This window comes from Ictalurus punctatus, chromosome 23 (assembly GCF_001660625.3).
Source record: "Ictalurus punctatus breed USDA103 chromosome 23, Coco_2.0, whole genome shotgun sequence".
NCBI classification, from domain to species: Eukaryota; Metazoa; Chordata; class Actinopteri; order Siluriformes; family Ictaluridae; genus Ictalurus; species Ictalurus punctatus.
Window position 1 is genome coordinate 2885132 of NC_030438.2, and position 21242 is coordinate 2906373.

General features: G+C 37.8%; 1 protein-coding gene across 1 annotated transcript in view; it reads right to left on the reverse strand.

The window, feature by feature from the left end:
• The window catches only part of neto1l (neuropilin (NRP) and tolloid (TLL)-like 1, like), a 103019-nt gene that overhangs the window by 16814 nt on the left and 64963 nt on the right, over positions 1 to 21242 (reverse strand). The window contains exons 5-7 of the mRNA XM_047150218.2: positions 13288 to 13329; positions 13066 to 13193; positions 2760 to 2988 (exon numbers count right to left, since the gene is read on the reverse strand). Of these exons, the coding sequence (XP_047006174.1) occupies positions 2760 to 2988; positions 13066 to 13193; positions 13288 to 13329 (399 nt within the window). The remainder of the gene's footprint in view (positions 1 to 2759; positions 2989 to 13065; positions 13194 to 13287; positions 13330 to 21242) is intronic.

Sequence of the window (21242 nt, forward strand, 5' to 3'; positions counted from 1 at the left end):
GCAACATGAGCAGCGGAGCACTGAACCGACAGCACAAAACAGCATACACACTGAAAACCTAACACGCATCAGGTTCAGAAAGCCAGGAAACGAAAATGATCAGCTCAAGCTTGGGCTTGTCAGAACTATAAACGACTGTATGCTGCCAGTGCCAACTGAATGCTGGTGCATTTTATTTAGGCACTTGGGAACATAATCCTTACTCGAGTGTGGACCAAAACAACCATCTGAGCTAGAGAGGTGGTCTCAATCTGCTTCCAACATGAACTAGAGAGAATAGTCCAACTGCTGAAAGTGATCATGCTGTGTATTATGGACTGCAGGCAGCAAGAAGGCAACACTAGTGTGCTGCGGCATTTCATTGCGCTCTGAAAATCTACACTAAAGGAACAAAACCTCAAAACAAATTGTGGATGTTGAGCTTGATCTTTTAAACTATGTATAGAATGAATTAGTAATTTATTAAGCATTGGTTCCGGAGTGTCCATGCTCAACTTATTTCCATGGCATCAATGCAGTTTCCAAAAAAAGGTGGTTTAAATTCTCATTTGTTGTATATCTGCCCAGCAACTGAAAGCTTATTTTGCACATCTCTGGTTTGTGTAAATATGCACCGTGTGAAACCGTATCAAATACAAAACGCTATTGAGCCAGACAACCTTATTTTAGATATGAATCTGATTTATTTTCTCTTTGGCCTGAATTTTTTTGTTTGTTTAGACATTCCATGAGAGAGGCAAAAATTATTTCAACTCATTTTCTCAAATACAAAATATGCTTTGTGATATTTGGGTTAACAACGTGGCAGCAAAGAAATTCAGAATTTCTAGAACCGTTCATGGAATGAATAGTACAGCCTGGTATTATTGAATGTAGGCATTCCTGAGTGAATCAGTGTCAGAGTGCACTGTCAGTAGATAGAAACTGCTGGTGAGATCAAAGTCTTGAAACAATTTCCCCTGATCCATTGAGTTGTAGCATCATTTCCTGTGCAAAAGGACTTTCAAAAAGATAAAATTTTGATAATTTTTCAGGAAAAAAAAACTAAATATGTGGAACAGATGGATATGGAGAAGGGTGGATGGAATAAGGAAAGAAAAGGGTGAGGGTCAGAGAAGATCTCTTGACTTCATCCACAGTGTGTGATCAATTTAATATTGCAAAGGTTTAGGTTTAAGGTTGTGTGTGTGTGTGTGTGTGTGTGTGTGTGTGTGTGTGTGTGTGTGTGTGTGTGTGTGTGTGTGTGTGTGTGTGTGTGTGTAGAGACCCAGAAGGAGCAACACCTGGATGAAATGTTGCAGCAAATTGGATGAAGAGATCAGTAAAAGGAAACCGAGAAAGAGAAAACCAGGAAATAGATAAAGACAAAAAGAAAACACATAATGGAGGGTAAATTAATCTTCTATGCATTAATTGAATCAGGGTCATAGCTGTTGAAGTTTCTAAATACACATACTGCTGCTCCTCCTCCTCATCTGTTACTGTTTGTGTTTGCGCTTGTTCTCACACAGTATCAGAATTATGAAGGTCATGGTTTAATACTATGAGGCTCACCCAAATATTTCTGGACAAGCCAGTGTAATATTGTGTCCTTTTTATGAAAGTAAAGCATTAGGGCTTAAGAATCAATGCCACCTCACACCGCATCATGGTATAAAAGAGGAGAGGAGTTTAAGTACCTTGGGATCTTACTCACACGTGACTTAAAAAAAAAAGCATGCTCAAGATCGACAAATGTATTGGCTCAGTGACAGCAGTGTTAAAGTCACATTACTGGTCTGTGATGGTGAAGGAGGATCTCAGTTTGCGGATGAAGCTTTTTCTTTACCAGTCAATCTATGTCTCCTGGTCAGGAGCTGTGAGTAGTGACCAAAAGAATATGGTTGTGAGTAAAGGAACCAGAAATTAGGTTCCTCCTCAGGCTTTCTGTGCTGACTCTCTGTGATAGGGTGAGGAGCTTGACACTTCAAGAGAGCATTGGAGTAGAATCACCGGTGCTCTGAATTGAGATGAGACAGTTGAGGTGGCTTGGGCACTTACAAGGATGCCCTCTGGTCATCTTCTTGTAGAGGTGTCTCAGGCACGTCTCACTGGCTGGAGACAAGACCCAGGACCCACTGGAAAGATTATATCTCCAGTTGGCTTGGGAACATCATGTATTCACCCAGAAAGAGCTGAAATATGTGGCTGGGAATAGAGAAGTCTGGGCTGACATTCTCAGCTTGTTGCCACCTTAACCCCCACCAGGAAAAATCTGAATGGTTTCTCCATTATTCCTATGTCCCTACACTGTTGTCTAGTATAGGGGGGAGAAAAAGAAAAGAAAAAAAAAACCAAACCCCAGTGGCCACACTTAAAAATATGTATAACTTAAATTTACTAAGTACTCTGCTTTGTGAGCGATTCTTTATTCTTTGTGTGTGGCTGATTTACAAGCCTGTTCCATTTTTGTAAACAAAAAACAAAACAAAAACATTGACGTTCATGTTGACTTTGCAGCACCACTATGGCCCACTGGTGGAAAACTAATATTTTGCAAAATTAATATAAGATCTTTATAACAGCAGACATTATTACAGTCTCTCACAAAACAGAACCATTAAACTTGCTCATTACAACTAAGTTTCAGGCTTCAGCAGTTACATTGTGGTGTGTTATTGATGGTGTGTTTTTAATGGGAATATCAAAAGCAGATTCTAGGTTAATTACTTGGATCGTGTGTGTGAGTGTGTGTGTGTGTGTGCATGCATGCATCTTACGCTCTTTAAACGTAGTGTAGAGGATGCGGAAGCGGCTGCGGCGGCTGTGCTCATCGGCCCACATACGAACAACACCCAGCGCGGTTCTCAATGTCACGTCACTAGCCACCGTGCTGCAAAATTTACACTTCAGATCCTCAACAGAGCCGCTGCCATCGTACACAGCCACGAAGTTTCGCTTGCACTCATTTGAGTTCTGCATCTCATAGTCCAGGAATCGCAGGTAGATCTGAACATATACAGATAGAGAGAGAGAGAAAGAGATGTATATTTATATATACACTTTAAATAATGTATAATACACAATTTTCTGTTGCTATTACAAATGGCTAGCCAGCTACGTAGTTAAACGCTTGCAACTAGCTCACATTTTTCACAGCTTGATTTGCATCATCAAATTATTAGCAATTTATGAAAATCTAACCAAGACGGTCAAAACATACAATAACTAAATCTATTTTGTTTATCACTAACATTTATCACAAACTATCCAAGATCCAAGTTAGACTACTAGCATACAGACTCTGTGAATAAAGTTCCCAACAATCAACCGAGCAAACTGTTTCTCCATAGTTTTATTTTCATCACTGCAAATATTAAGCTCACTGCCTTAATGCTTCTTAAAAAGCAAACAGTGTCAACACAAACCTGCAGTTAGACAAAGCCATAACATGACAACCCCTACCCCTGAACACTTCTCTTTAATGGGACATTTTTTGGTTTTCTTTTTTTATTTCCAAAACATTTCTGGGTGTTTGTCATTTCATAGTTATATTTTGCAATTTCACAATAAAGATTAAAAAGGTTCTGACATGATTTATCTTAGTTTAAAACATGCCATTTTAACAGGCGTGTGTAGATGTTTTGTATCCACTGTAACACTGAAACACTGACTGTGATTTGTTCATAATTGAAAAGTTAAGTCAATTTGAGTTATATAATGCTTTTAACAACAGACATTGTCTCAAAGCAGCTTTACAGAAATCCCAATGTAGATGCCATGTCCAAGATTCCAAACTGATGATGATCATCATTTGTGGGATCAGATTTGAGGCTTGATGGATAAATTCAGGATAAAGCATAAGATTTGACATTTCTGGAAATAGAACAGTGCAATATCATAAACTGAAATCTCAAAAAGAAGAGAATCCATCTGGTTTGCCATGTGTGAAATGCTTTCTAGGTTTCAGGTACTATGGTCAATATAGACTGTAAAGAAGTACCCTGTGTGTTCTCTTAGTCTAGTTTAATGGACAGCAATTCCATATTCCCAATGTCAGAATTTATTTTGTGTGTAGGAGCTTTTTTTTTTTAAGGAAGTGATGGGGAGCATTTTGGCAGGAGAATAGCACTCACCCCCTCTTCTGAGGCATCAACCTCATCAGACTGGAATCTGGCTGGGATTTTTAGGTTTTAGGATGACTGCTGTTCTGAATGCTTTTGAGGGAGGATAATGTCATTTCATTTGTTTGCTCCAGATAGTATTTTCTCTTTCCTCCTGTGGGGTTCAGCAACTGACTGCAATAAAGTTTCTAATGAAGTGTCAAAGCATAAAAATCTCTGAAGTTTTTTTGATATTTTCAGGAACAGGCCAGTTAGTGACTGCTTGAACCTTGGCATCATCCACAACGACCCCCTCCTTGCTTATAATGTATGCCAGAAATGCCACTTGAGGTACATGGCAGCAACATTTTTGTTCTGCTTTGGTAAAAAAAAAAAAGAAGTGTTTTAAGACTCTCGTGGTACATGTACATGGTGGATGTATTGCTCAAGGTAATCAAAATATAAAACAAAAATATAATTTCACCAATGTAACCAATAAAAAAATGCCAAGCATATCTCTGACAAAGTCATCAAAGATTTTTTTTTTTTTTTTGCAAAAACAGCACCAAAGCATTGAAATCTGGTGACTTTGGGAGTAGGCCCTAGTATTTATTTATTTTTATTATTAATTATTCTCTATAATTATAATATGTAACAAACATTAAGGTAAGTATATGCTGCAGATCATTTCATTAGTTCAATTTGACATTTTAATTCACTGTAAATGACTTTGCTAAAATTGTCTACGTAAACTTTTTGTAGGTATCAAAACTGGTTACTGTTTGATTGATATCAGTGGCTACATTTACATGCATATCAATATTCCAACATTAATTGGAATTTAGCAATATTCTAATTAGTATTGAGTCATGTAAATCCGGTTTCCCAATTCAGATTAAGACATAGATATTCTGATTCCCACCCCTGGAATATGCCTGTTTTAATCGGAAATTTGTTGCACGCAAACACCTTTTTCAGAAAATCCACTGAAAGGAGATACATGCGCATGCTCAGTCCACAAGGAATTGTGGATGCTAACAGATTCTTAGCTGTAGGCTAGGTATTTAGGAATGGCAACTCAGGCATATTTACAACAACCATGTATACAGGAATATTCTGATGCCTGTATGCATATAAACATTGTATTCTGAATATGGCTGTGCCCCGAACCTTAAATGGAATTTGATGTGCATGTGAATGTGGTCAATGACAAACTCAATATTTTTATATCTTGAAACTCTGTTTTACCATGGTAATTTTTAATTACTAACAATATTAACTTAATCAATGCAAGTTTACATTTTATTTGATACTTGTCCATATCTTATTTCTATTAAAATTCCTGAAATAAATACACATAGGTATACACTCCATTTAAAAAGACAAGAGAATAAATTATTTTTTGAAATACAAAGCTGGCACCTGAAATCCCAAAACAATAATACAGAAGTAACATTTGAAATAACCTGTATATTAAACAACAAATATAAAAATATTTTCATTACACTTAAAATCCACCCTCTCCAATCCTAGTCCATCAAAGCCCTTAAAACAAATTCACTGTGTTTTGTTTATACAAATACCAGACAATGCAGAGCAACCTCTGCATCAATGTGAAGAAAACTAAGGAAATGATTGTGGATTTCAGGAAAGTCACTAGGAGCCTTTCTGCTCCTCTTTACATCGGAGGAACTGCTTTCGAGGTCGTCTCCAGCTTCAAATACCTGGGGATACACATCAATAATGACCTCACCTGGCACACCAACTCCGTCAGCTTCATAAAGAAGGCCCATCAACGACTGTACTTCCTGAGGAGCCTCAAGCAGGCTGGCCTAGGTGCCACAGTACTCACATCCTTCTACAGGTGCGTAGTGGAGCACATGCTTATACCATGTGTCACTGTGTGGTACAGAAACTGCTCTTCTGCAGACAGGAATGCTCTGCAGCATGTAGTTAATTCTGCACAGAGTATCACTAGCTGCTGTTTTCTAACAATTGAGAACATTTACACCGGCAGATTCAGGAACAGGGCTTACTGTATTGTGAAAGACTCTCTCCACCCTGCTCATTGAATCCCCGTCCCTCAGGTACAAGGCTGCACAGCATTAGGGCCAGAACAACCAGGCTCAGAAACGACTTCTTCCCAGAAGTTGTTAGACTCTCAAACTTTTCTAATGTGCAATAACACTCATACACCAGAGACTCTTTCATGTGCAATAACACTCATTTCATGTGCAATAACACTCATTTCATGTGCAATAACACTCATCAGAAAGATTGTATTGCTGTATTGTAAGTTGTTGTATTGTTTTATTGTCGATGTATAGTACTTATTTCTTGCTTTACTAATTTTATTGCTCAGCTTAATTTTATATTTAGTGTTTTTGTTCTTTGCTGTTGTTATGAGGACCTCAGCACTTAGTTTATTTCCTTTCACATAGCCCATGTTTTGGAATGACAATAAACTTCCTTGAATCCCTGAATACTTAAATTAGATCTGGAAAACGGTATGTCCTCATACAACAAAATACAAATACACATACTACTCATTAACACAGCGATCAGCATTAGCCTGGTAGTTTCCTCTCCTCAGCTATGTTGTATTATGAATCTGACTGCAAGTCAAGGTTTTCATCTGGAAAAGTGAAGGGGGAGGAGCACAGCAAGGGGGGGGCGGACCCCAAAGCATGGGGAGAGCATGCAAACTCTGCGCAATCAGGGTGGGCAAATGTCATAACCAATTATTATTATTATTATTATTATTATTATTATTATTATTATTATTATTGTTGTTGTTGTTGTTACGGAAGATGTCAAATATTATTTGACAGCTTCACTGTCAAAACGTTCTACTCAAATCTACATGGTGAAAAGTTGAAACAGATGAGTATCAACACCAGGAGTGAAATTTTGCATATTGTTAATTTCTTTTGCACATGCTGATCATATTTGATAAATGAGGAACTGTGCCTGGGTGTGTGTGTGTGTGTGTGTGTGTGTGTGTGGGTGTGTATGGACTGACATGCTCTGTAGGATGCACAGAGCTTAATTAAGAAGCTTCTTCATTAAAATCACCACATCATTGTGTTTCCCTATGTGTGATACACAACATACTCAACATGATACATATACACACGCCATCAACATAACTAATGAGCTGGAGATCATTGCATCTCATGAACAATCTGAATGTGAAATAGTGTGGGTTTTGCAAAGAACAAATTAGGGCTATCATGGATATCATGAGGATTATGTAATGCCAAGATCATTTTTAAATTGTTGGAAAACAACATCTCATTTTTAAATATGGCTAAACATGCCAGATTAATTGTTGTTGTTAAAAAGAGTGCTTACTAAAGTCTTCATGAGATTCACTAACACAGCAGAAACACCTTCTTGAAAGATGGGAGTATGCTGCCAATTTGAGATCTGCTTCATCTGAACTGTACTCTTCGGACTTAGAGGCTGAAGCTGGTGACACTCAAATTGATCATTGCACAGATTCAGTTCGAGGACTGGTTTGTGACAATAGATCTAAAGAGTCATATCTCCACATGGAAATATCTCCTGTCACAGGAAGTTCCTGAGGTTCGCATTTCAAGACAATGCATACAGATGTGGCCTTTAAGAATGCACGTTTTTTCATGCGGTATCATGCGATTTGTAATGTGCGATCATGCTGTATACTGCAGGCACAGTTCTAGGAATATAAATAAATTTGTCGTGCTTCACACAATACCCACCAGATGGCAATTGGAACAACATACTGTAGCTGAACACAGTACAATAAAAATGGAATTTGTGGTCGAATGGTTCCCATAAAAATATTAAGTTTCTAAAAACTTATGATAAACCTAATTTAAACAAGTTTTTAAATTACAAGATTATGTAAAATATAAAATGAGTGTGATCGAGTCTTGCAGTACAGGTACATTAATGTGATGTTGTACGTGTGCTTGACAGTGCAGTGGTAACATGCAGGCTTAATATTCTAGTGATTGGGGTTTGAGCCTCAGGTCAATTAACTATTTTTTAAATGAGTGGGTTTTTTTTTCAATGTAGAAAGTTCACTGAGGTAAAAGTGAATGAACTCCATGTGAACAACAGTGACTGTAAGAAAGATTCAGGTGATGGACTATTAGCAAGTTATTGTTATTCATTTGTATAATTCCAACAATTATTATGTTGGTTTTTTTTCACTATTTAGTTGTCTTTTTATTTTAAGTATCTAATAAATTGCATATATAAAATTATTTTATTTACAAGTGTCTTTTTTGTGATTTTTAGGTTATTCATTTAGTACAGTTTCTGACCATCAAATCAAAACAGACTGGTGATTTGACATAATGCTTATTTATTCAGAAATAGAAGTAACTAAATACAAAAATGCTACTTTCAATTTGAACTCTGACAGCATGCTTTCAGTTGATGCACATCCCATTTATATTTTTGATGAGCTGCAGAGATATTCAAACAACTACATTATATATATGTTTTGTTTAATATATAAAATTGTTTCATGTTTGTGATTTTTATTCGTTGTGTAGAATATGTAGATCAAGCAATGTCCAGAAATAGGTGCACTTTTATACCCTACCATTTAATTTTCCAGTTTAACTTTTATTTAACTGTAGATCAAAAAATAAAGGATTGCTTTGTAACATTATTTTACAATGACAGAAATCACTGCCTATTCCAAATGCAGTTTGACTTTTTCCATGTTCAGAACATTGAACAAATATTGTTCATGCTAGGGGAAAAAATAATTTAACAATATTGTTTGGAATTTTATAATAGGTCTTATTGAGCAACCGATAATTTCTTACAGACCTAGTTCACTGTCCCGCCAGTTACAATTAGGACCAAGAATTTTTTTAAAAAGGTAGTTTAAAACCTCTTTTACGAAAAGGAATGCAGTTTGTTTAATTGGGCAATCCAGGGAGTAAAATGCATATGCTCACTTACTGAAGCTTGAGTAGCTTTGGATTCACATGTAAATGTACTGGGCGATTAATAAGCAATTATCATCTTTAAGCAATCTTTCTTTTGCCTCATAAAATTGAAGGGGAGGAGCAGAAGAATAAAACTTGGAGAGTCATATAAATTCTATCCAGGTAAAGTTATTTGTACGTATTTGCAGTCTATGACATCGCAGTGGAGGCAAAAACATTTTACTCAAAGAGAAGAGATGCTGAGAGGTGATAATAGTTGGGGGGAAGGGGAGATCCACATGTCAATAAGTAACTGGTTAAAAAGTTGCACGGTTCATCCTCTTCAAAAACACGAACAATTTCTTTGTTGCTGAACCCAATCCTACGAAAGACCTAAGTGGCCATGCATGATTTTTTTTTCTTTGGCTTTATCCTTCCCGCAGTGACGGTCCCGCAACTTGTATAAATGGTATTATTTTTGGGTATAAAAGAGTATGTTAGAGAGGGAAAGTCTCTCAAAATTAAAGATGGGCAGAGGTTAATCAATCTTTTTTGAGATGTGTTGCTGCCATCAAATTGAAAATTACCATATTTTTCCCTTAAAAAATGTACATTTCCTCAATTTAAACATTTGATAAGTTTTCTACATTCTATTGTGAACAAAATATGGGTTTCTGAGATTTGCAAATCGTGGCATTCTGTTTTTAATTACATTTTACACAACTTTTATACGTTGATGCTGACAGTTGTGTCTTCCTGTTTTTTGTTTTGTTTTGTTTTTTAGCTGGAAACCCCCACATATGCCTTTTCTTTCAGCAGAGAGAAAGTTTGAAATTATGGCCCTGTGCCATTCCTGGGGGTTATTCTTGTAAATAATCAGGTTGCTGGTGCTGCCGATCTTATGGAAGTCTGCAAAAAGAGTCTCTGGATTTTCGGTCCACCTGTTGTTTTTGTAAATTTTTCGTGCTGTTTCATTTAAAATATTTTTTGGTATTGGGTAGTTCAGTGGAATGGCCTCCACACTTTGGGTTTGTGTGGGCCTAGGGTTGTGGGCCATTTGCACCTGTACTTGGGGTTGGGTGTGGATAATTCCTGTTATTGTTTTGGCCAAGACATTTTCACACCTTCCTTTTCAAACCTACATGTAGGTCGGCTGATCAGGTAGAGCTGAACCCTCATAGAGCAACTGTATAGTGCGGATAAATATGTGGTGGAAAGTAAAAGTAATAATATTAATAATTTCTTGAGTAAAAGTAATACAATATACAATAAGACTACTCAAGTTAGTAGTTATTTCGGATCTGATTAAAATCAATGGAAAATCCTGAATTTCAGACTACATGGGGAACTGTGTGTGTGTGTGTGTGTGTGTGTGTGTGTGTGTGTGTGTCCTGACACGTTTGCTTCTTCCCCGTCTCAAGGATGCTAAAAATGTGAGCAGTTGTTGTGTCAGACTACCGCAGTGTATTGAAAGGTCTGCAACCTCATTATACGTCATTTAAACTAATTATTAAAACTACATATATTCATTAATATTTAACAGTAATGGAGGAATGGCACTGAATGTAGTGAAGTAAAAGTACATTTCTTGAGTACGAGTATAAGTATGGCCAATTAACATTTAAATTTTTTTTTTTCTCCAAAAGTTACTGAAGTAAATGTAACAAAGTTACATGTACCACGTTACTACTCACCTCCTCAGTATTCAACTCAGTTTAATTCAATTTTATCTGTATAGTTTTAACAAAAATGTTAAACAATGGACATTTAACAATGGACATTGTCTCAAAGCAGCTTTACAGAAACATATAAACACAGGATACAAAATTTAAACGTGTGAATTTTCCTTAATGAGTGAGCCGGTGGTGACTGTGGCAAGGAAAAACTCCCTAAAATGATATGAGGAAGAAACCTCAAGAGGAACCAGACTCAGAAGGGAACCCATCCTCATCTGGGTCACACAGATAGTGTGAAAGTAAAGGGAAGTTCATTATGGTTTTTATATGAGGTCTGTTTTGTTGAACTAATCCACTTTTCACTAAAGGAATCTTGAGTACAAATGCAGTCCTAAGGCCATAGCAGCAACCATAGTACCAGCATTATAGCGCAACTGCTCATGTGAAATTGAGGTCCAAAACCATTTCCGTGGTACTTCAATCCTCACCATAGTACACCATCCTCAACAATCTCCAGGCTACACTTGACAACGTTTAATGTGCTCTGCTGCTTGTTGCAAAATGGTTCTGAGAGAGGTTCATAGATGCACGGACCACGTACAAGCAGATCATGGGCTTCAGTACAAGAAACAGCACCGTTTGGTTGGTAAAAGAATGTATGTGTATACAGTACGGTGTCCAGTAAAGGCTTTCTGTACTTATGTCCACTCGTCCTGCCAGTGGCGTAAGTTGGAGCAGCTGCTGGTCTGCTTTGTCCCACGAAGCAGGATATCGCTAATTGGATAGTGGAAGCAATTTCCATCGCTTATGAGGAGTGCGGTCTCGCTACACCTCTGGACATAAGGGCTCAATCCACTAGGGGGGGTCGCCTCCTCAAAGGCTTTGTCCAAAAAGGTACTCTTACAGGATGTGTGTGCTGCAGTGGGGTGGTCTATGCTGCACACGTTCATTTGATATTACAGCCTGGATATACATTCCACCCTTGAGTGTCTTACAGTGACCCTCGGGCTGGGATATTTTGAACAGGCCATGCCCTCAGTATGACGGAGTGGGTATTCCCACAGCATGAAGCTCACGCAACGTTGAGTTCCCTCTGAAAGGGAACGTCTGGGGTAACCCTATTCCTTGAGAAGGGAACGAGATGTTGCGTAGCTTTGTCATACTGGGGCATGCCTGTGAATTGCGTCTTCGCTTAAGATAACAGAGGTTGACGGTGTGGTTCACAAGTGGCATTTTTATATTACATGACGTGCTTAATTGCCACGTCACCTGATCATGACAGGTCTATAATTAAGCATGACATTACACAAGCTTCAGATAACAGTCACGGGCGAGAGCGCTTCCCACAGCGTGAAGCTCACTCAACGGCTCGTTCCCTTCTCAGGGAACAGAGTTACATGCATAACCCAGATGTTACATGAAAATAACAACATATAGTGTATGTTGCATGTGCTATTTGTTCTTGAAAGCTGTGGTGAGCTCAGCTCAGGTCCTATCCTTTCTGTTTTGAGCTAATGTTATGTTTTTGGTTTTGCTGTTATGTTTTTGTTTTGTTAATGGGTTTTTACACTTGGCAACTATAACAAATGAAAGAAAAATTATATATTTGGAACTATATCCTTATTAATATGGACAGGATATGATATTAGACTTGAGCGTCACCACCTTCATGTTTCCTTCATGGCCTTGTTTACTTGAGTGCACTCTAATTAGCCTTCTGATCTACAGTTTTTTAATTAGCTTGCTTCTTCCCCACCACTGGTCTGGAATACATTAGCAGTGGACGTCTGTCGTTGAGGAAGCAACCTTTAGGGCCCTACTGCTGCTGCTGCTGTGTGTGTGTGTGTGTGTGTGTGTGTGTGTGTGTGTGTGTGTGTGCACATTTTCCATGCTGCTCACGTCTCTCCTGTGCTAATTTGCTGATGTTCCAGCTAGCTTAGAGGAGGATGAGAGATGTGTGTACAATGTGAAGTACTAAAGCCAATCACATTTGAAAGACTTTGAAAGCTTCAAAGCAGAACATTTTCTCTCTTCCCTTTTTTTTTTACGCCTTCAATCCTTCAATCAGACGCTAAATCAAACCGAAGAGGCTTCATGATGTAATGCGTAGGTGCTTAGTCTAACAGAAATTTGAGTGTTTGAAAATATGACGCTGCTCTAAAGTAACAGATAAAATTAAAAAGTTAGTAGTGAATAAGTATTTGACTTGTAATTTATGAACTATGAAAGACACTGAGGTGTCATGTAGGCATGCAGTTTGCATGAAGCTAACATGATGGCTATAAGCTTTCCTTAAATTTGGGATAAGATGAACATTGTATATATTTAATTCCTTGCTATAACGTTTTATAGTTGCTAAAAAGAAACAGCACTAACCTTAGAGTGAGGAGGAGCTCGGATGAACCACTTGCAGTCCACAGCTTCTGTCTGTAAAGCTTTACCATCTCTGACAATCTGTTGTGATTCAATGATGCCTTCAGGTCCACTCATCTCAAACTCACATGCTGCAGCAAGAAAGGGGTTTGTTTTAGAAAAGCCAAAAGAATGAGCTGTGTGAGCTGGAAGGCTGTGCGATGAGAACGAAAGATCAATACATACTGGGAAGAGGCTTAGGGACTCCAATGTCTTTAAAATCAGGGTCTAAAAGACAAGAAAACAAATATGCATCAATTACTGTGTTCAGTTGAACACTTGAGTTTACAGGTGTATATTTAAATATAATTGGCAGATATACTGGTGAACACTGCTCTAGTGAAGTTAATGTTAAAGATCAGTGTTTGTTGACTTGAATTAAATAAGTGAGCTTCCATTTATATGTACAGTTGTGCTTGAAAGTTTGTGAACCCTTTAGAATTTTCTATATTTCTGCATATATATAACCTAAAACATCATCAGAAGTCTTAAAAGCCACAATTTAGCATGATCCTATGTGAAAAATGGCAGTTGGGGTGAATTTGGTTTTATTTGGTGTGTAACGTGCAGTGAGTGAAGACAGGACATACAGTAAATGTGTAAATTGAATGTGATATATTAGGGTTAATCCGAAAATCCTAGCCAAATTCCACAGTGGGGTTCAATACACAGGCAGACACAAAAAATTACAGTTATGCATAAGCATAAGGCTTAGAAAAGCACAATAACTTCAACAAGACTTTGCAACAAAACAAAGAAACAAGCAGGTGTACACAGACAAAATAATCAATGACCAAACACAGAACAGGTGTATACAACCAGGTAACATACCAATAACAGGGCAGGGTTGTGAACATGAGTAGAACAGAAACAAAAGCACATGGCAATGTAAACAAAATGACATGAAAGCAGCTCAGAGCTACAACGTGACATGGCGATACCCTGTAACTGCACGATAGGATTCTCAGAATGAGAGTAAAATACTGAGCAATTGCTATATGAACTTTTATAGTACTATAATTACTATGGGAATGCTCAGTGACTTTTCATTCACTGCAATTAATTATAGTTACTGTAATATCATAGTACACAGTTCTTGGTTAATGAAATCCACATTTGAATGTTTTTAAGATCCCATACAATATTTTTTGTTCAGCTAACACAGGTCTATTGAAGCACTATTCTGAAAGGTTTTCAACAAATGACCCTTCGGGCTTGATGTAGGAAATGCCTCTGTCATTAGGGGTCAGTAGAGGTCTGTCACTAGGCAACCACCAGAGATTCTCACCCCACCATGCTTCCAGTTTACCAGCACCGAAAGTCTTTTGAAAGCTAGACTATTGAAGGCTAGAATTGACAATATTGATATTTTTTAGAATAGAATAGCAGAGGGGTTCGACCAATACATATTGTTCAACGTGGGTTTTCTTTGCTGTTGTTTCTTTTAAGACATTTAAGAAAAATAAAATCGTTGATGTAAAAAATCAGCAACACAAAACATTACTGTGGGTGAATTAATAAAAATGAATCTGAAATATGAACTATGCTATTGCCTCCTTGTGATGTTTAACTTCTTGTGGTGTATGTATGAGCACACAGTGTAATACTACTGCTAAGATTTGTTAATAATATAAGATAAAACCTCCTACTATCATAAAGCATTATAAAAGCATTTATATTGTTATATGGCACATGCAATGTAAACTAATGTTTGTAAGTTGTTACAGTTACATACAGTTATAATGTATATGTATGTATGTATGTATGTGTGTATTATAATCTCATGTTACACATTATAATATAATGTTACAATGCATTATACATATATTATTGGATTATTATATGGATTAATATATGGATTATTATATGGATCCATGTGGATTTTCTGAGACCATCAGAGTCTCCTGGATAGTAAGGGCCTGATGTGGGAACCAAAGGGGAGGGAGATACGGGTATGGATCAACGGCATGCACAAGGTCATGTGCTCCCTGAGAAAAATTTCAGAGGAAGGGGCTTCTGACTGGCTGGGACCACCCCTGCTCTGCTGAGAATGTTGCTATGCCACCCAGGTCCACTTCGGACATCGCTCCTCATTCTTGCTCTGCTGAGTATATCATTCCTCCCACTTGCTTTGTGGTGTATGTTACTCCCCCATCTAGCTTCATGGAGGACATCACTTCTCTCTTCTGGCTCTGTGTCGGGCTTTGCTTCTCCCTGCCTGCTTTGAGGTGGCAGTCCTGCCGCTCTTCGGCTGCCCCTTTTACGTACCGCCACCAATTAGCTATAACAAGGATGTCACACCGCCTCGTTGTTCAGCGGAGGACATTACATCTCCTGCCTGCTCTACATCGATCTTGTCGGCCTAAGGGCCTCCACCCGCTTGTCATTTTAACAATAAATTACCTGCATCCGTCCATCCCTGCTGCCTGACACATGCATTATAAAGAACTACATAAGGCATTAATACTGGATTCATATGAACTGTTTAAAGTAATTAATTACAATAATTGCATTTTTTAATTTAAATGAAATCGATTTTCAAACAAATATGTTAGCAGATGAGGCTGTAATGGTGAGAATGTGTTTGGATTTTCATGACAGGTTTCTGCTGCACCCACCCACCCACCCACCCACCCACACAGACACACACACACACACAGTAATAGATTTTTTATTATTTTTTTTTTTGGGGGGGGGGGGGGGGGGGGGGATGGGGGGTCCATGTGAACCCCTGGGTGTCCCTGTGCATAGTGTCGAAAGGGCATTTATTACTGTAACACAATCTATTTCCATCTGACAGCCACAGCCTGGAACTGAACACCTGACTGGAAGCATCAGCAAAAAACATACTGGGTAAAAAGTGTTTCCACTACTCTCAGATGTGAATGTGGATAAAGAAGAATGTGTGACAAAAAGTTACAGCCCTTGTGTTTTTGTTATAAAGTATTACATAGAAATGCTATAAGATTAAGTACTGTGGCAAGACAGTTCATGTGTACGCATCCATGTAAAGTCACTGGTGGACTGCTTAGCCTTACATGAAGAATCAATAGATAAAATAGCAGGCTAATATTCTCTTCAAACAATATTTGGATAGAAAAAAAAAAAGTCCTTTCCATCACTTTCCATGCTAGAGGTCTTTGTTCCAGACCCTTTGTGGCTCATCTCTGTATTTCCTTGCAAATTTCAGTCTGGCCTTCTTATTTTTACTGCTGATGAGTGGTTTGCATCTTGTGGCATGGCCTCTATATTTCTGCTCTCAACGTCTTCTTCAAACAGTGGACAGTCATATCATCACCCCTGCCCTGTGGAGGTTATTGGTGATGTCAGTGACTGATATTTTTGGGTTCTTCTTCACAGCTCTCACAATGTTTCTGTCATCAGCTGCTGTTGTTGACCTTGGACCTTGTCCTTAGACCTGTTTCACATCTGGTTGTTAGTACACCTGTGGTTTCGTTCTTTTTCAGGACATTCCAAATTGTTGTATTGGCTATGCCCAATGCTTGTGCAATGGCTCTGATAGATTTTCCCTCTTTTCTCAACTTCAAAGTGATAGTGATAATGAGTCGTTATGAATCACATATACATTACAGCACAGTGAGATTCTTTTCTCCGCATACCCCAGCATGTCAGGAAGCTGGGGTCACAATGCAGTGTCAGCCATGATACAGCACCCCTGGAGCGGAGAGGGTTAAGGGCCTTGGACCTTGATCAAGGGCCCAACAGTGGCAGCTTGGCAGTGCTAGGGCTTGAATTCCCCGACCTTCCAATCAGTAACCCAGAGCCTTAACCACCAAGCCATCACTGCCCCCCCAAAAATTCCACAAAAATGGATTGCTTTTCTCCCATAGAGAGTGCTCTGGTCTTCATGTTGGTTTATCTATTTTAAGAAAATGTAGTCTTCACAGGTGAAACCCAGACCTCAAACCAAGAGTAGACATTCAGAGCTATTAATTGTTTCAACAATTAATCTAACAGGGCACACCAGGGCAACAAGAAACACTTGTCAGTCACATGTTCCAATATTTTTGATTACTTGACAAATGGGTGGGTTCAAACAAAAAGGTCCAATGTGCTAAGCTGTGCTACATACTCTGTAGCACAACAGCATAGTATAACACACTGTTACACACATGTTAAGTTCATGAAGCATGTGTTAATAAGCTGATGCATTAAATCAGGTGTGTTAGTGCAGAAAACACAAATATGCAGTACATGACAACTAAAGGAACACAACTGTAAATTTAGAAACATGAACCAGTTTCCAAAGCCCACAGTATGAACACCTCACTTCACTCTGCTCACGACTACACTAGAAATGCAGAATAGGACGTGACCCAGCACAGACTAACCAGCTCTGCAGTGGGAATAATGAAATAATGAAAAACATTACATTACAAGGCTAGAAGAATGAGAGAGACGGAGAAAGAGAGAAATTTGCTGGCTGTATCAAATAAAGCTCATGGGCTGTATGAAGATGAAATGTGTGATCAAAGGAGGGAAGGAGAGCGAAAATGGGACGAGGACTAGGGCATTGACATTCACAACTAGACCTCACACTTGCATTCAATCGCTCTTAAATATGAGCTTAGATTCTCCGTTGCTACTGTAAACAGACTGTGGGAAAAGGAAAGAAAGCAAATCCCAGTTTCTCCTTGACAGATAAAAAAAAAACACAGGGATGACTGATGATCCTTAGAAACAGATTTAAAAACATACAGTGCTGTGAAAAATATTTTTTCTTCTGTTTTTTTTGCGAATATCTCACACTAAATTGTTTCATAAATTAAAACAAAGACTGATCTCCAGTTATCGGAAGCGTTTGGTTGCAGTTATTGCTGCTAAAGGTGACAAAATCAGATTTTAAGATTAAGGGGGAAATTAGTTTTTCACATGGGTGATAGGAGTTTCGACAACTTTTTTTGCTTCAATGAAAATAAATAAATAAAAACTGTATTGTGGGTTTACTCAGGTTGTCTTTGTTTTTTGTTGCTTTATATTTCGTTTGAAGATCTAAAAGTATTTAGTAGGAGATTTACTAAGACTAAAACAGAAGAAATCAGGAAACTTTTGCACAGCACTGTAGGTAATTGTTGATATGGTGAAGTTTTCGTTGTGAGAAGATGTTTAGTTAGCATTTTTGGAAGTAGCCTCCAGTATCAGTGCTTTGACAGAAGTAAAGCTCTTCCTTTATGCTTTACAGCACAGGAAAGCTGTCAGGATCGAGGACTATCCACCTTAGTAACATGACAAGCTGCATTTTTTTTGTCTTATAAACTTTGAGGGAATGAATGACATTTTGCTGTGGTATCATGTTTTATTCCTTACATATAAAATATATATCTTAACAGTAGGCAAAACCTAATGTATCCAGACATCCTATGTACATCCAAAGGTTTCTTGAATGTAAAGTAAATTCTCAAACCGCACTATAAGAAAATGTGAATAGTGTGTGTTATCATCAAAAGTGAAATATATATTGAAGTGAAAATCATATTGTGTTCATAATGGGCACCAGCACTGAATGTAGGATTATGTTGTACTGATTAAAATTTTTCAATTTAAAAACATGACTTCTAGGGTAGAACATAGCTTCTTTGCATACCCTGTGTAGATGGATACATGACGCACATGCCAATTGAGATTAAGCCACAGAAAGAAAAAAAAAACCTGAGCCGAATGTAATGTGGTAAAAGCAATGTTAGAAGTAGAAAAAGGAAGTGACAGTACTTTTTTTGTCAAGTTAACTACTTCTTTTAGTAAATGATTCAAATGAATTAAGATAAAATCATTCAAAAAATGCAAATATGGTTTAGATTGCCATCAGTAGAGCTGTCATGTTTAAAGCTGTCAGGTATCTTTAAATCTCATTCTGAGGTGGTGTTTCAAACAAGTCACACCTGGAAGTTAAGCTTCCATTTTCCTCCATGTACCCCATAACAAAAAAACAACAAAATACACCTAAATCCCAAGTCCTCAAGTAACAGATGATCACCAGGCTCCAAGGTTTAGAAAGCATAAAATGCCTTTTGAATGTAGGGATCACACATCCTTTCCACCGTCAAGCCTAACTGGAAGAGGAAATGTGACAGCTAAAATACTCCATACCAGGTGGGGGCAGTACTTTCTATATTTAATATTAAAGAATAAAAGAAAGCTAGACGTCTCAGTATCATGCAATGTCCATTCAATGCCAATACAAAATGTCCAAAATCTCACACAAAAATGCCAAAATACCAGATTGATTAAATGTTTTGTCAAAATAGTACACCACCTGCCAGTAATAATAGTTACAGTGATGTACTATCCTGAAGTACTACAGTGTTAACCACAATAGTACATGGTTTGGGATGTCACCAAAGAAGTTACAGTATACCAGCTGCTATTTTAATGCCATTTTCATGTGATTTTTTAAGTATATCTCACAGTTCCAAGGTCCCTGGTTCAAGCCTAAACTTGAGTCTGTTTGGAGTTTTGCATGTCCAAGTGGGTTTCCTCTCACATCCAAAAACATGCCAGTAGGAGGACTGGCTACATAAGTTTGCCCCTAGCATTCAGCGTTCCAGGGATAGGCTCTGGATCTACTGCGGCTCTAACCAGGACAAAGGGGTTATTAAAGATGAATGACTGACTGTTTGAATGACTGAATAAATGTAAATAATGTTACCATTTTGTTTTCACTATGAACATATACTGCAGCTAGCATGAGCAGAAGTTGGAAAATGAGAGATACTATATATGTGCACTGATTTGCCTGGCTGACCAGTCAATCAGAGAGCTCTCCTCCGACTCTGATTCGAAATTCTCAATCAGTCAACTGGGTGCTGATAAGGGCTGACCTAAAAGTACAGGCGACTATTGGCTTGGGGTGTTACTGCATCACTCTAGGGTCCCACCCTGATTTTCAGTTCCATCATATACAGCTCTCAGTTTTTTTATTTTTTTTTTTATAGAGAAAAGAGAAGAAAGGATGATTGGTTGGAGGGGTGTTACAGTATCTGATTGGGATTTATGTCTAGGTTCCCCTCCTCACCTCTGTCTCATGGTTACCATCAGCATTTGCACACTTTGCATGATCAGGAATGATTATCAGTCAAAACAGAGCCAACACATCTGTCAGACCTGAAATTATGAATATGCCAACATGGACAGTAGCTGAGTACATGCATACTAGATGGAGGACGAGACTATGCCCTCATCCTTGTTTCTTTAACAATATCTGCAGGTGTGCTAAAACCTGACTCCAATTAACTTTTTTGAGGTCATTAACTCAAGGGTTCACATACTTTTTCCACAAGCACTATGATGTTTTTTTGGTTGTTCTCAATAAAGACATGAGGGATCAGAATTTATTTTGTGTTATTATTTTAGACACATTATTTTTGTCAATACCCTTGACTTAGATGAAGATCAGATCACATTTTATGACAAATTTATTCAGAAAACCATGAAATTACAAATGGTTCACATACTTTTTCTTGCCACTGTATATATGTGTATATAGAGGAATATCAACCATTTTGGAAAGCTTTCCCTATTTTACTCTAAGCAATAATCAAAATGGCAGGAAGTCAATGGAAAGGTGACCTTCAGGTCAAGTGAGCTTGGCTACTGCACTGATTTATAATGTGGCATTTGGCATCATTTACCCTAGGCAGGTATTTCCCATGAGGATTTTTTTTCATTTACTTAATGTTTGTGTTTCTTTACATCTTTACAATTCTTTACAATCTGTCAGGATGGCTCCATATTTACTCAACATGTGTTGAGTGAAATGTGAAACTCTGCTCTTTGCTTTATGAACACATTTTCTGATGCAGTTCTGACCTATGACCAATTTCATGCCTTTGGAAATTAAATGAAATGTCACTGATCTGATTATATGGGCATATTTTTTTTTTCCAACGATAGGTTTCCATTCCCTGATATCATACACAAATTTTCCACTCAGACATACACTAACCAACACAGGCTACATTCCAAACTGCATACTCACGTAATCAACAGATGTTCATCATGTTAAAAGAATCATCTTAAAAGAATACAGGACATGTGGTGGTACTTGGATAAGCATGTATGTAGCATATTACTGTAAGATACAGCATGATTTTCATATTTAGCATTAAAAAAAAGTTTAATTA